The sequence below is a fragment of the Leptonychotes weddellii genome, chromosome 14, assembly GCF_054177405.1.
Source record: "Leptonychotes weddellii isolate Sample4059 chromosome 14, ASM5417740v2, whole genome shotgun sequence".
Lineage (NCBI taxonomy): Eukaryota > Metazoa > Chordata > Mammalia > Carnivora > Phocidae > Leptonychotes > Leptonychotes weddellii.
The window spans coordinates 66794409-66810518 of record NC_138382.1 but is presented as its reverse complement, the minus strand read 5'-3'; the positions used below and the strand labels follow the sequence as shown (position 1 = coordinate 66810518).

The window sequence follows — 16110 nt, the reverse complement described above, 5'->3', positions numbered from 1 at the left end:
GCTTAACCAACTGAGCCACCCAGGCGCCCAACATCAGTATTTCTTTAACCAATTCATTCACTCCCCCCGCCCCAACCACTCCAAAATCAACCAACCATTGTGTATTTGTCACCTGTTGCTAGTCAAATACTAAGTTAAGTAGGACTTTGAACGTTAAACCATGCAGTACTCATTCTATTCTGTTGTAAAGTGAAGACGAAATCATTTCCACGTTGAGCGTTTCATTCACCTGTACCCCTTTTTCTTTGAACTTCTCCACCTCCCATTTCACTTGAATAAAAAAAAAAAGAAAGAAAAATATATTGCGACCAATTCCGTTCTTCAATTAGAAGCTGCATTCCATCCGAGTCCCTGGAAATCCCAAATGACAAAGCTCTTTCTTTGGCTGTGAAATATATTTTTAATTTCTCCAAGGCGAAGTGGTGAATTATTCACAGAGCCTTGTTCCTCTTCTGTTTTTACAGCACAACATTTTAAAATATGCAGAGCTTTGGATTGAGTTCCAGTGTTGGACAGCAGGCCCTAAATGTTCCCTCAGTCCTCAAGGTGGAGGAGTAGGGAGCAGGAAGGGGAAGAGATTTACTGTTCACTGAACACCAATGTGCCAGACAGACCCTACATGGGGTCCTTCTTCCATCACGATTTCACTCATTCATGGAAAAATGTTTCTTGAGAGCCTCGTGCAAGGGGAGGGGATGGATGGGGTCAGTTGCAGTGAATGGAAGGGCAGGCTCTGGAGTTCACCTGCCTTAGTTCCAGTCCTATCTCCTGGTCCACGCCAGTTAGGACCTTGGTTTCCTAAGCCTTGGTTTCCTCTTGTATATATAGACGTGCATATTATGACAATTAAATAAAATGTGGCATTAAACGTGCTGAGCACAGTGTTGGGCACCAAACTGATTGTCGCTCTCGTTGGTGGTGTTTCATTATTCTTAGTATAATTATTGTAATTTCGTGGGGCTGAGGAGCTTGAGGATTTGGGATTCGAGCCCATTGCTACCACTCACTAGGTGAATAGGAGACATTGAGAAATTCACTTTCCCACCTGGATACCCGTTTTCCTGCCTAAATACAAGGAGGTGCAGAACATGTTATTCTCTGTAATTTTTCCTACAAAGAACACCATGTTCATTTGGAAGAAATGCTCTGATAAGCTGCTCAAGGTGTCAGGTGAGTTCCTAAGGTCAGGCTCAAACAACAAAAGATGATCCTAAACTGTCACATGGAGGACAAGTTAATGCATGTATTTGGCTCCTGAGGGAGAGAGAAGAGGAAGGAAAGGCAGTGAGAAAGAAGAAGTGCAGCTCGCAGGAGGGCCGACACATGCCCACTCCATGGGCTCCTCAAGTTTTTGGTGAAACTGATTGAACTCCTAATGGACTTGATATGAATGATGTTTCTCATGGGAGGTGGTAAGGGGGAGAACTGGGGGTCTAGAATGATACACAGGAATACGGGGATAGCAGTTTCCTCCATCCCTCCGAAGGAAACACCTTGGAGCCTGGGTGTCTGTGTGATACGTATGATTAAGTTGGCCTGCATGGGACTGCATGCCTACCTCTGCAGACAGATGTGCGCAGATGCCTCCCCAGACCCAGATGTGAGTTAATCTGGATGCAGACATACATACATCTGCAGCGCACTCGTGTATACACGTGGGACTCCTGCGTATGGATAGGATGCACGTGTGAGGTTGCACATGTATGTGAATGCATGTAAATTACGTGAATGTCTGTTTATGCACGAGGGCTTATGTTTTTGTGCTTGTGTGTACGTTTTTGTGTATATTCATTATTCCCCACCCTGCATTTTGGGAAAGCTCCCCTGGGCTAAGACAAAGGCTGAGAATAAAGTCACAGGAACTCAGAAGGGGGGGGGAGGGATGCCCCAGGGGACCCCAAATCCAGACCTCCCCCTCCCTTACCCAGGAGCAGTATCCCCTCTACACTCACAAGGTCCAATGATCTGCTGCCGCCTCATCCCCATCCCCTATGTGTCTGAGTCCCACTTTGTTCCCCTCTGAAAGAAGTGGTGCAGAGAGAGATGCGAATCCCCTGGAGGACAGAGAGATGGAGGAAAGGCCTATGTGGGGTGAAGAGGCAATTTGCAGGAATGCCCAAATGGGAAAGCAACTCTAAACAGAACATTCTGTTTTTTTTTTTTTTAAAGATTTTATTTATTTATTTGAGAGAGAGCACATGAGAGGGAAGAGGGTCAGAGGGAGAAGCAGACCCCCCGCTGAGCAGGGAGCCCAATGTGGGACTTGATCCCGGGACTCCAGGATCATGACCTGAGCCGAAGGCAGTCCCTCAACCAACTGAGCCACCCAGGCGCCCCAACAGAACATTCTCTTAATAAACAAGAAATTAAGTCTTAATAATGCAGCAAGAAGCCCATTAACCCCTCTTGATCTAAGGCTTGCTTCTGCCAGTTTTCAGTCCGAAGGGAGCTGTGCCTCTTCCACCTTCTCTTCCGCAGGCCCCATGGAGAGCCTGCACTGACACTTGGATTATTTGTTTCCTCTGCCTCCTGGCTCTAACTTCTAACATATTCACATATCAAATCATTTACCTCTCCGCTAGCCATTCAGTCATCCATCCACCCACCCATCCATCCATCCATCCATTCATCCATCCCACAATAACTGAACATCTCTTCTTCTTCTGATCTAGGTGAAGCGTTGGAACAGTACAAAATCCATAGAGTCCTTGCTCCACCAGGCCATCACCCACCCTCCTGGAATTCCTTGTCTAATTGTACATGGAGTCCTTTCTAAGCCAAATCTATTCAGGTCACTGTGGATTCTGAAGGACGGAAGATCATGTCCTCCTGCATTACCAGTGAAACTTCATGGGAAAGTGCAAACATGAGTGTCTTACTCTGAACTCATATCTAGGCATGTGGGACCCAAAAGTTAATTTTGATGGTGATGAATCTTCTCATGGGGAGATTTCAGTCTAGTGCTTGAAGCAGATGTGTCACTCAATCAACATTGTAGATTCGGTTGACTTCCATATATATTCATTCATCCACAAATACTCGGATCAGTGGAATGAGGGAGGCCTCTTACCTCCTCCCTGCCCTCACAGCGATTCTCCTCTAGCGAGGGAGCCAGGCTATTAAGCAAGAAGTCACCAGGAAATGTGGGAAGTGATGCACTGCAGAAATGAAAGAGACAGGGAGCACGTGGTTAGAGCTCTTGCTCTAGTTTAAGAGTGGGGAGTTCTGGGAAGGCTTCCCAGAGGAGGTGTTGTCTTAGGTGACATCTGAAGAGTAGAAGTTAGTCAGGAAGGGGAAAAAGAAAGAAAGAAAACAAGAGTCCCCCCCATGAGAAAATAGGGTGCACTTGTGCAGGATGGAGCATACCTGGGGAGAGTGACGGGGTATGCAGCTGGAGGGACCAGAGCATCAGCGTCTTGTAGTCCACCTTCCTAGCACGGATGCAGGCACCCTTCTTTCTGGGCTACGTTCCACTCTCTGTATCCTTCTCCCTTTGCTATCCGTCTAGTATACGGAAATGCTCCCCTCACATCTCTGTCTCCCTGCACCAGCATTGTCCACTAGCAATATAAGTGAGCCGCATATGCCGTTTTAGATTTTTCTCACAACCACGTCTTTAAAAGTAAAAAGAAAAAGGGGAGAATCAATGTTAACAATACATTTTATTTAACATAATATATTCCAAACATTAGCTTTTCCATGTGTAATCAACAGGATAAACTTTTATTGAAGTATTTTATACAATTTTTAATGTTTTCAGATGTTGGAAATCTACTGTGTAGTTTACACCTACAGTGCGTCTCCATTTAGGCTAGCCACATTTCAAGTGCCCGAGAGCCACACTTGACTACAGCATACTTGTAGTCGCTCAGTGACTCTGAAACAGGGACAGTATGTTATCCATTTGTCACCCCAGTGCCCGCCAAACTCCTCAACACATGCATGCTGAGCTAAATTGAATGGACAAGGTAGAGAGTCATAGAGGGAAGGTGATTACATCTCTCTCAGGGTGAGGGTACGGTTGGGCAAGCTTGCCAGAAAGATGATGGCTCACTGGGTTCTGAGGAGCGTATAGGAGTATGCCAGGTCAAGGACAGAGGAGGAAGGGTAAGAGAAAGAGACAAAAGCTGGATAGGAATTCAGCGGTCAGATAGGAGAGGAACAGAATGGCATTCTTTTTTTTTTTTTTTAAAGATTTTATTTATTTGACAGAGAGATAGAGAGCACAAGTAGGCAGAGTAGCAGGCAGAGGGAGAGGGAGAAGCAGACTCCCCGCTGAGCAGGGAGCCCTATGTGGGGCTCTATCCCAGGATTCTGGGATCATGACTTGAGCCGAAGGCAGACGCTTAACCAACTGAGCCACCCCGGCGCTCCCAGAATGGCATTCTAAGCAGAGAGAAGCGTTTGAAGATTGTCCAGGGGAGGAAAATCAGCAAGAATAAATCATGGAGCTGGAAAGAATGGTTTGGCTGGAACTCATGGAGGGACATGGCAGTGAACAGACAGACTGGAGGTTGCATGTGTTAAACTGAACAGCAATGGAACTGAGTTCTAGAAGCAGTCATGGAGGGATCTGAGGCACAGGAATTAGTCTGTGGGTCAGGGCTGTGCGCCCTGCCTAGGATAACCACTATCCTCCCGAAAGCAAATTGTTTTTTTTTTGTTCTCTTCAACTCGAAAAGCAATTAGTATTCTAAAGACATTTTGGTGATCTTAGGGATCAGATTTTTGCCATCAGACAGTATTGACAACGTTGTTTTCTGACTATCCTATTTTCTTGGGTTGAGTAGATAGAAGGATAAATCTCATACAACTGATACTTTACAGTAGTCAAGTAATGGTCATTAACACTCCCATGTATGTGGCAGGCTGGGTTCAGGTACTTTCTGCAGTAGGCTAATGTAATCCCAGGACAGCCCTGCCCCCAGTTTTGCACCTGGAGAAACGGAAGCGTGGGGAGGGTGAGTGACTCTTCATACAGCTGGTGCAGACCAGGCAGTCCTGCTCCAGAGACTGCTTTTTACTACGACTCGAAATGAGTTTGATGACGACGCTACCCGGACCCTGCTGTAGGGACTTGACAAGTATTCATTAATTTATTCTTCTGAATCACTCTATGGAGTAGGTGCCATTCTTCCCCTAATTTTGTTAATGAATAGACTGAAGAACAGAGAGGTTAAGAAACATCCCCAAGTTCACAGTTAATAGAAGGTGAAACCAGATGACGTGTAATGATCACATCTGTTTAGTAGGCATTTCTGGACTTCCCTTTCTGAAGTTCTGATGAAACATCTTGTTATCCCAAATGAAAGGGACCAGAAGTTAGTACTGTTAGTAATCTATGTACCTGTTATGAAAGAAAACTTAATGGAATAAAATATGTGAGTCTGTGCATTCACCTCTCGCTCTCTTTTTCTCCACCCCACACTCTCCTTCTTCCTCTCTAATCTCCCTCCCTATACCTGACTTTCTTGCCACCTTCCCTCCCCACCCCCAGACGCAGCTTCCTGTCTGTGCATTGTGCTCACAGAACCACAGTGCCTGGTTCATGTAGGTAATGAGAATATTTATTGATTGAACTAAAAAACATTGATGTATTAAGTATTTACTATCTACTATATGCCAGGCACTGGGCTTTGGGCAAGGGATAGGGTACTGGTCATGTGGACGGTGTCTGACTTCTCTCATCCCACAATTTAGTTTTTTCCCTTTTTCAGTCACCCAGTTTTCCCTGTCTATCCGTATCTGTCTTTAAAGAATGTCTCATCTCTCTCTCTCTCTCTCTCTCATATCTATCTGCCTCTTTAGCCATCCATCCATTCATCTGTCCATTCATCTGTCTGTCTAGGAGAGGGCAACAGCAGGAGAAGGAGAGAAAGGGAAAGAGGAAGGAAGGAGAGAATAGGAAACGGGGTGAGTGGGGGGGAAACTGGATGAGGCGGAGACAACAGGAGGAGGAAAGGAGTGTCTAGGACAAATCCATCATTTTACAGAAGGAGAGACTGAGTCTCAAGGAGAGGATGCTGGTGAGAACTATATGGTGGACTGGTAGAGGTTGGACTTGACAACTGAGAGTCTTCCCATGATCCTTGTCCTCCTAGAGCTTGGTGCGTAAAGCCACTTCTGGACTATTTCTCTTTCACCATGCTCTTGATTTTCAGAGGCAGAAGGGAATTTGGGCAAAAGTAGTGGGAAGGTCAAGGCTATTGTCAGCAGTCAGGCTCTGGAGCCTTTCCTCCCACCCCAAAGCTCGATAGGCTCCCTGAACTTCTTTCCTTTTCCATGCAGGGGAGGAGGCCTTGACCATGTACATGGACAAAAGTCGCCTCGACAGGAAGTCAGGGAATGCCACTCAAAGTGTTGAAGCTCTGCACCAACTTGCGTCATCCTACTTTGTCGACCGTGATGGCACCATGAGGAGGCTCCATGAGATCCAGATATCAACTGGAGCAATCAAGGTAGGCTTGAGGGCGGATTGGGTGGATGATTCTGAAGACAACAATACTGCACGTGTCAGGTATTCTGATGGCCGATGGGCAGATGCAGTCCTGGCTTCATACCCATGAAGCTAACACTAACAGTACCCCCTGCCAGCCACTCTGACTGATGTGGTCAAAGGCCCTATAAGATCATGAGCACTGCCCTTAGGGTGACCACATGTACTGATTTGCTGGGGCAGCCCTGGCTACGGTCATGGCGTAATTATCAACAATCTTCTCATTGATTTTTAGGTTCCCTTTCTAGGTCAAAAAAAACCTGAGGCTACAGCGGGTAAATGATTTTTACAAGGACCTAGAGCTGGCAAGAGGCAGATTGCTGATGCCCAGATCAGTAATTTGTTAAACACTTGTGTTTTCCATCCCATTATTCACCGCCCCCCATTTTACAGATGGGAAAACTGAGGTCCAAGAGCTAAAGACTTTTTTGTTCAGGGTTAGACAGCTGGAGTACCCTAACAGGGACTAGAATTCTACTCACTGGACCAGGGGTCAGCTATTTCTGTAAAGGCCAGATAATAAAAATTTCAGGCTTTGCAGGTCATATGGTTGAGGTTGCCACAATGCAACTCTACAGCTGTACCACAAAAATCAGCCACGGACAATATGCAAACAAGTGGGCGTGACTATGTGCCAATAAAAGTTTTATTTACAAAAAAGGGCAGTCATGTGCTGACCCATACCCCTCAGCACCAACACTATCCAATATAATACCCTTCCCAGATGGTGGAGGGTGCCCTATATCTGTGGCCAAGGCAGTAGCCATTAGTCACATGGGCTTATGGAGCACTTGAAATGTGGCTACCGAGGACCTAAGTTTATAAGTTTGTTTTATCTTAATTAATTTTCATTTAAATAGCCACATTGAATAGAGCAGCTCTAGACTTGTAATTCAGTGCCTCGGAGCACAGACACTTAAAAAAAAAAAAGGTTCTATTTTAAGTGCAATAAATTCAGGGATTACCTTTCTAAAGAGAACTAGGGAGGAATTTTTGATATAAAGGATTAGTTTTTCTCACGGTTTCAGTGCAGATATTTTGCATCTCACATTTTCTGAAACCCGATTATACCTGCATTCTACTCCTCAATTCTTCGATCTAATTTCTTCTGAATTAAGTACAGACCTACCCTTATACTAAGACTTTCAAAAATATCTCTAGGGAAAAAGTGTGTGTGGGGCCGGGGATGGGGGGAGGGGGGAAGGATTGAGGGAGACAGGGGCAGATGAGTTAGAAATTGACCAAGGGAAGAGAAAAAATGTGGGAGAGAGTTACTGAGGAGGGAGGTAGGAAAGAGAGAAATAAATCAGATCGACAAACAAAGAGCCAGCTTATCCAAGAAGAATCGCCTCTGTTGGGCGGGGGGGATTATGTTGTTAGTGAACTCGGCACAGAGAGACAGACCTTTATGAAGCCATCAGAGTCTGAGTGAAGCAAAGGCCTGGTTTTCATTATCACCAAATGGTTCTCTCCCGCCCCTGGATGGGATGTGGAATTGAGATATTGAAGCTCTGTCAGAAGATAATCTTTTGTGCATCCTGGAAGTGCAGCCTGCCTCCTTACAAGGAATTTCTCAGAGAAATTCAAGAAGCCATTCTTTGACGACCACTGTCTTCCCCGCTCGGTCTGGGACTTGGATTTTTCTTGCCATTTCTTGACACTACCTCAAGACCCAGCTGGCTAGAATTGTCTCACTGCCGGTTGTGTTTAATACCAGCAACTGACCCCAGGTGAGGAAGGTCTGCCCGTAGCTTTCTTTCCCAGGATCTCCTTAGCAAAATGGATTGGTAGTTTTGAGTCTCGTTCAATAACAACTATGTTAGGATTGTGTACCAAAAAAGAATAAATTGCTTAAAAACCAAAACCTACTAATCCTCCATTTATATACTGTTTCCGAAGTGCTAACCACTCCCCAAATAGGATCTCTTAACCTACTGAGGTGGGTAAGAGGATTTTGTAGAGGGTACGTTGAGGCTGAGAGAGGGAAAGTTACTGACACAAGGTTTCCCAGCTGGAGGAAGGCACAACTTACATTTGGATACCGTCTTACAGGTCACAAAACCACCGATGCTGTGTCTTTATAGTTGGATGCAAACCTCAAAACCTCCTGGTAAACGATTGTGTTAAGTCATGGGACGTCAAGGCGAAAGGGATGAGAAACCTCTTTTTATCCTAAACCATGCCTACTTCAAGGTTATGAAACGTCTTTTAGAAAATGGGGATAATGTTATTGTTCTTGCCTAATAATGCGTATGTGCTCGTGACCGATTCTGAGATTTGGGGTAATACGGTACCCATGTTTGGACATAAGCCACATGTCAGGCACTTCTACCCATCATGTCTCGTCGCCCAACTTTCCTGGAAAGGATTTACTAGCCTCGGGTCACAGAAGCTTAGAGAAGTTGAGTGACTTTCTTAGGTCACCCAGCAAATTCATGGCCCCGTTAGTATTTAACGCGGATTCTCCTGATTGTGAAGGGCGTGCTTTTGAAATATGCTGTGGTGCTTCAACTCGTTAATTCATATCATACTTAGAGTGACCTTGTGAACTGAGAGCCAGGGAATGTCTCCAGTCCGTGAACTTGATTGCCCTGCTACCGCGACGTCCGTTTGGTGATAGCCCAAAGGTGGCCTGGGCACAGGCAAGGTGCCATTGGCTCAGCCAGGACACTTTCTCTGCCGGCTCTACTCTGCCGAGGGCTGACTCTGCAGGGCCCTGTCTCACAAGTCTCTAACAAGGGCAGCTGTCTCACACCTGTCACTCTCGATGTCCACTCCAGGTCACAGAGACACGCACCGGGCCTCTGGGCTGTAACAGCTATGACAATCTGGACTCTGTGAGTTCCGTCCTTCTGCAAAGCACGGAGAGCAAACTGCATCTTCAAGGTAGGATGGCCCTGGAAATTTGAGACCAGAGGGTGGAGGGGGAGGAGAGACTCAGGGTTTAGAGGAGGCATGATGTGGAGGGAGAATGGAGAAGAAGATGAAAGACAGAGAAACCGATCAAAACTAGGAATATGGAAATGAAGACAAGATACGATGCCTTTTTAAACTTTTAACATATACAGGGCATTAAAGTCATGGTTATTAATTAGTTTTCAGATATAAAGTATGAAAATGTGAGCTCTGTCCGATTATTTTGATGAAAATGTCTAATCAGTGTTATTTATAGATGCTCCAGACCTAATATATATTAAAGTTTCATATCGTACCGTCAGAATTTCCTATATTATTGTGTTTGATTTTCAGTGTATTTTGGCAGATGTTATTTGAATTATAAGAACTATAGGGCAGTTTACAGCATTGTTAGTTCTGTGTAACCTTCCTTCTCCTTATTCGGTAATCATCTGTGGTCTTCAATGGACACATACATATGTGTTTGTGTCTGTGTGTGTGTGCTTTTAGCAGAGTTTATGAATGGGAACCCTCAGTGCTGCCTGGGTGTACAGAGACAGATACTCAGTCACTGCTAGCCAGAATGCAACAATCATGGGATTATTTTGTTGATATATATAAACATGTGTATTTGTTTAATGTCTTTTTTTACGTCAGGTCCCTGTTAGGCGCTTCATATATACTCATGACCTGAAGGAAAATATACTCTTTGAAATAGTAATTTTACCCTTATTAATTCATCATAAAGAAGTGAGGAGATTACAGGAGAAAACATACAAGGCTTTGAGTACAGATAGTGCTGTTTTAAAAAGCATAGTTTATAATAGCAAAAAAAAAATGTAAAGATCTGAATTTTCCACATGAGGGGACTGCACAAATTACGTAGCATCCATACAATATTGGGTACGAAAATGTTATGTATAAGAATTTCCAAGAATATATGAAAGTGATTTGATCTGGTGTTCATTTAAAAATGGGTAGTTTCTGGGGCGCCTGGGTGGCTCAGTCGTTAAGTGTCTGCTTTCGGCTCAGGTCATGATCCCGGGGTCCTGGGATCGAGTCCCGCATCAGGCTCCCTGCTCCGCGGGAAGCCTGCTTCTCCCTCCCCCACTCCCCCTGCTTGTGTTCTCTCTCTCGCTGTGTTTCTCTCCGTCAAATAAATAAGTAAAATCTTTAAAAAAAAAATAAATAAATAAATAAAAATGGGTAGTTTCTGACCGAATGTATGGCATGATCTTAACAATGTGAAAGGATAAGGGAAATAATATTGCAAGGAAAGATGCCGAGATGTTAAAAGAGGTTACCTCTGGATGGTGAGGTTGCAGATGATTTATTTTAGGCTTCCAGTTCTTTTTCTAACTTTTCTACAATGATCATGTATTAACTTTATAGTTAGGAAAAAAAATGGCATGCTTTAACTTAGAGCAGACTAAAAATGTGACCTTCTAGAAAGGTATCTGATAAAGGTGATTCTGAATGTCAGTGGGAGGAAAGTAGAGTTGAGATTGGCAGGTGGAGCTAAGCAGAACCTAATATGACTTTTATATTCCAGTTCCTTGGCAACCCTTTGATTCATACTCCTGTTATAGAAGATCGTTGGAAAATGGCACAGGGAGGGCTTGGTAGTGTCACTTGGGAGCACTGAACAAAAATCCCTCCAGGAAAGTCAGGCCAAGAAAGTGGCTTAGTGTTCAAAGAAGACACAACACAACAAAAACCTCAAACACATGAAGACTAACCCTGTCCACTTTAGTGGAGAGAAGAGTAGACGGTGGGTTTGGTAATAACCTGACAAGAAAGTAGATAAGAAAGACCGATCTGCCTTGAGTGTGCCAGGATTTTCAACTTCTCCGTTCCTATGCTATGTGTGGCGACCTTGTGAAGTGAGAGCAGTATTTGAGGCTGGGAAGCTTGGCTCCAGCCTGCACTTGATAACCCTGCTGTGCATGTTGGCAGTGGAGAGACCTGTGAATTATAATTGGAGTAAATTTAGAAGGGATTAACAAGATGTTACCAGGAAGTTATTAAGATCTTAGGGATGTTTAGAGGCTGATTTACCATGAAACTAATGAAGCTTAAGGTCCAGGCCTCCCCCACCTTCTGTGTCCCCAACTTTTTTCATTCTAAATATTCACTTCCACATCTTATTTTGGAATTCCTTTCTCAATAAGCAATTACAGTAGAAGCCTCAGTCCTCCAAAACCCAGGTCCACCATTGATTACATTATTAGAAGTATGTTGTCCACCAAAAAGGGGTGACATCCTTGTCCTATTCTAGATTGGTTAGAGCACACCTGGAGAATTGGGTCCAAGTCTGGGCATCCCAATTTAAGAGGGGGACTAAGAAACTACAGTGCACCTGAAGAAGGCTGTCTTATGATGAATAGTTCAAGACGGTTGACTTGGGGCAATAGGATTTGTCTGCAGATACCTCAAGGGCTGTTTTGCAAAAGATAGTCAAATTCATTAATGTGGATAAAATGAGCCAAACCTGATCTGCTTGCAGGAAATGACAAGGATCCCAGTTTTTAACTGGGATGAGATAGATCTCAGTTTAAACTCAGTGTAAAATAGATCTTCTAGTGCACATTCATGCCCAAACCTGCAATGGCCTGCTGAAGTGTGTAGTGACTCTCTGGTTTCAGAGAGTTATAAGTAAATGGCATCTGGTAGAAGTGTTGTAGAGATTTTTTTAAAAGATTTTATTTATTTATTTGTCAGAGAGAGAGAGCACGCAAGCAGGGGGATTGGCAGGCAGAGGGAGAAACAGGCTCCTTGGCAAGCAGGGAGCCTGATGTGGGGCTCGATCCCAGGACCCTGGGATCATGACCTGAGCCGAAGGCAGACGCTTAACCAAGTGAGCCACCCAGGCGCCCCTGTTACAGATATTATTTAATCATCATTCTATTGGGTTGGGTAGTTGAAGTAGGTGGTCTTAAAGTCCTTTTCATTACTGATTCTAGGGTTTTATAAAGACAGTGAATCACCAAACCTTTATAGAGCTTGACTATGTGCCGAATCCAATGCTAATCCCTGAGAATATAAGTAACAATCAGTTCAACTTAATTCAGCAAGTATATATGTATATATAGATATCTACAGACATATCTGTATATCTATATAGATAGACATATTTTTTAAGAACCCATGTTGGCATTGAACTAGGCATAAGATATGGTGGTGAACAAGACAGACACAGTTCGTGTCCCAAGGAAGTATACATTCTATCAGAGAAGATGGGCTTAAACAAATAATAATAGGCATAAGGAATTGTAATGGAGGAAAATTCTGGGGCTTCCTGGTACCAGACAGTATGGAGACTTAACCCACTAGGGAATCAGAGAAGATGCATAGGATGAGAACTGGAGGATGAAGAGGAGACAGGGGTGTGGATATGGAGGCAGACAAGGTCTTTATAAAGGAGCACAGGAGGAAATGAAAATGTCTCAAGAGGTTAAAGCAGAGACACCAATGGTGGGAAAAGCCAAACAATCCTTCAGATCCTGGAAGGCCTCTGCATCACATTAATGACTTGAACACTAATTTGAAGGTAATGGGCACCGTGAAAGGGCTGTTGATATTTTTGGAAGATCACTCTGGCTGTCATGTAGTCAATTACTTAGATGGGGGTAGATTGGTGGTGGGTGACGGGTGAGGGGCTATTGCAGCACTTGAGATGAGATGTCACAGATTCAGACCATGAAGGTAGCACAGGGGTTGAGAGAAATAGACCAGTTTTAGAGTTACTTAGCAGGCATCATGTCCAGAATTTAGTGAGAAGACCAGGAAGAATCTGGATAATCTGGTGAATGGAGTATGGGGATGAGATAGAGAAGAAGGGCAGAGAAATACATAAGATTCAAGGTAATATATAATATAATAGAGATAATAAAAATAATGCATACCATTATGGAGATTTAGGAAAGGGAATAATTCACTCAGACTGGTTAGGTAGAGGAGTCATAGCAAAAAAAATATCTGAGAAAGAATACTACTCTCTTGGTGGAAGGTAAAACAAAACAAAAGCTTCTTAAATATAAGACAGAAGACTATCTCATGACTTTTGGATTGGCTGATATTTATTCAATAGGGTACAAGAAGCACTAAGTATAAAGAAAAGGATTGATACATTGAACCACATTAAAATTAAGAATTTTTGTTCATCAGACGCTGCTATTCATAGAATGAAAATATAAGCTTCAGAGTAGAAGGAAATATTTGTGTTATGTGTATCTGACAAAGAACCTTATGCAAAATATATAAATAACTCCTAAAACCAACAAGAAAGAGGCAGACAATCCAGTAAGACAAGAAAATGGGTAAAAGACACGAACAGGCATTTCACAAACAAGACTATTAAAATGGCAGATAAACATTTGAAAAGGTGATGAGTTTTTCTAGCTCTCAGAAAATGTAAATTAAAGCCACAATTCAGTATTCTAACCCAGCCATCAGTATGGTTCAAAAGAAAAACACTGACAATATCAAGGAGTGATGGTGTGGAACAGTGGAAACTTACATGCATTGCTTGTGGGAGAATACATTAGTACAAACACTTTGGAAAACTCTTTTGGCAGTATCTACTAAAACCTCAATATGTCCTTGTCCTGTGACCCAGAAATTACAGTTCTTGGGAATGTGCCCAACAGAAATGGGACCTATGTTCACCAAAAGAGGTGAATGTTCATAGCAGCTTTATTCAAAATAGCCTCCAAATGGAAAGAGCCCCCAACTGCCCATCAAGAAGAAGATGGATTCATATGATAGGCTACAACACAGAAATGGGAGAAAATAAACTTCTCTGCAACAACATGGAAGTATCTAATGAACATGACATTGAGTCAAAGAAGCCGGACAGAAAACTGTCCATGCTGTGATGATTCCATTTCTATACAGGTCAAAACAGTAAAAACAAATGCATTGTTTTAGAAACTCAGAGGGCATTAACCATTGGGGAGGAAGAATAAGGGACTAACAGGAGACGGGAGAGATTTCTGGAGGTATTTATAATGTTCTGCTTCTTGATCTGGATGGCAGCACACGGTGTGTTTACTTTGTGAAAATTCATAGTGCTGTACAAACATGATTTATATGTATACATTTCTGTGCATAGAATATGCATCTATTAAACATTTATTTAATAATGTGCTCCATCTTGACATCCTCTGCAAAGAGAAGACATGAATAAGGCAGAGACATAAAAGAGCAGGAGGTGGTCCAGCCCAGCTAGAAGACAGCTGCATGGACTGAGGGCAGAGGAGTCGGGAATAATAATAGCTAATATTTGTCCAGTGTTTCCTTATGTGCCGGGGACTGTGTGAATTTATTTGTATTATATTCATATTTATTTGTTGGTTTTTATTTACCTTAACTTACATTGAATTACATCATAGAATTACATTTGTTACATTTTTAAGCCCCACACCATTCCTACGGGGAAGGCGTAAATAAACACCCCTACTTTGTAGGTGAGGACGTGGGTGAGAGAGGTCACTCGGTAAGTGATTGAGCTTGACATTTAACCTGACAGTCTGCCTTCAGAGCTCTTCCTTCTCAAAATGCTAGTGTTCTGTCTTCCTCTGTCCTCTGCTAATTCCGCTGAAGGAGGCTGGGAGGGGAGATTCTGCAGAGGTTTATTTTGGTGGGTCGAGGATGATGTGAATGGCACTCCAATGACATTCACCTTGTGGCGTTTCCTCAGCTGTTCACGAAACAGGGCAAAGGTAGAAGGAAAGAGGAAAAAGAAAAGAAGAGGATTGGAGGACACTAGAAAGAAAACGACAGGATTGTAGAAGTGATCACAGGCTATTAGTAGTCCAAACAGCAACAGCCAAACTGGTAATAATAACGCTAATGGCATAATGATAACTTCTTATTTTGATCCTTCTCTCTCCAAGAAGCCCATTGAGTGTTTTGCCGACATTGTCATGTAATTTAGTCTAGTATCCATCTGGTGAGGTATACGGAGAGCAGAGCTGTGCCTTTGTAGCTCACTGATGTGGAAAGGGATGCAGAGAGAATATTTTGCTGAAATCTAGGATGATCCATAAATTTATTCATTCATACATTCATTCATTTAGCAATATTTATTGAATATCAACTACATGTCAGATATTGTTTTAAGAGCTGGCTATATAGCCGTGAATAAGCTAAGTCTCCGTCATTTGGGAGTTTATATTTAGTGTGTGGGTGTTAGGGGAGCAGACGATAAACAAGTAAACAAAGAAATATATTTTCTTTACAATCAAAGAGATGGTGAAGGAACAGGTCATGTAGAAATTTGTAGACCATGGAAAAAGACTTTAGACTTGACTCTGGATGAAATGAGAAGCCATTACAAATTCAGGCAGTGGAGTAGCCTGACCTGACTTACATTTTAAATGAATCACTATGACTGCTGTGTGGAGAAGACTGTAGAGAGGGCAAGAACACAAGAAAGGAGCCCAGTTTGGGGGCTATTGTGTTTACCAAGGTGAGACAAAAATGGTGGCAGGGACCACGATAGCGGTGATGCAGGTTTTGAGAAGTGATTGCATTGTGGGTACATTTTTAAGTAGTGCTGACATTATTTGGTAGTGGACTGAGAAAGGCTTGCGAGAAAAAGAGAGAAGCAAAGGATGATCCCAAAGTTTGGCCTGAGCAACTGCAGTGATGGAATCGCTCTACTGATACGGTGAAGACTGTGGGAGAGATCACCTTTGATAAGACATGAGGAGTTG

General features: G+C 43.2%; 1 protein-coding gene across 1 annotated transcript in view; it reads left to right on the top strand.

The window, feature by feature from the left end:
- BRINP1 (BMP/retinoic acid inducible neural specific 1) overlaps positions 1 to 16110 on the top strand; it is a 168198-nt gene that overhangs the window by 106904 nt on the left and 45184 nt on the right. Inside the window, exons 4-5 of the mRNA XM_081803483.1 lie at positions 6289 to 6458; positions 9277 to 9382. Coding sequence (XP_081659609.1) covers positions 6289 to 6458; positions 9277 to 9382 — 276 coding nt within the window. The remainder of the gene's footprint in view (positions 1 to 6288; positions 6459 to 9276; positions 9383 to 16110) is intronic.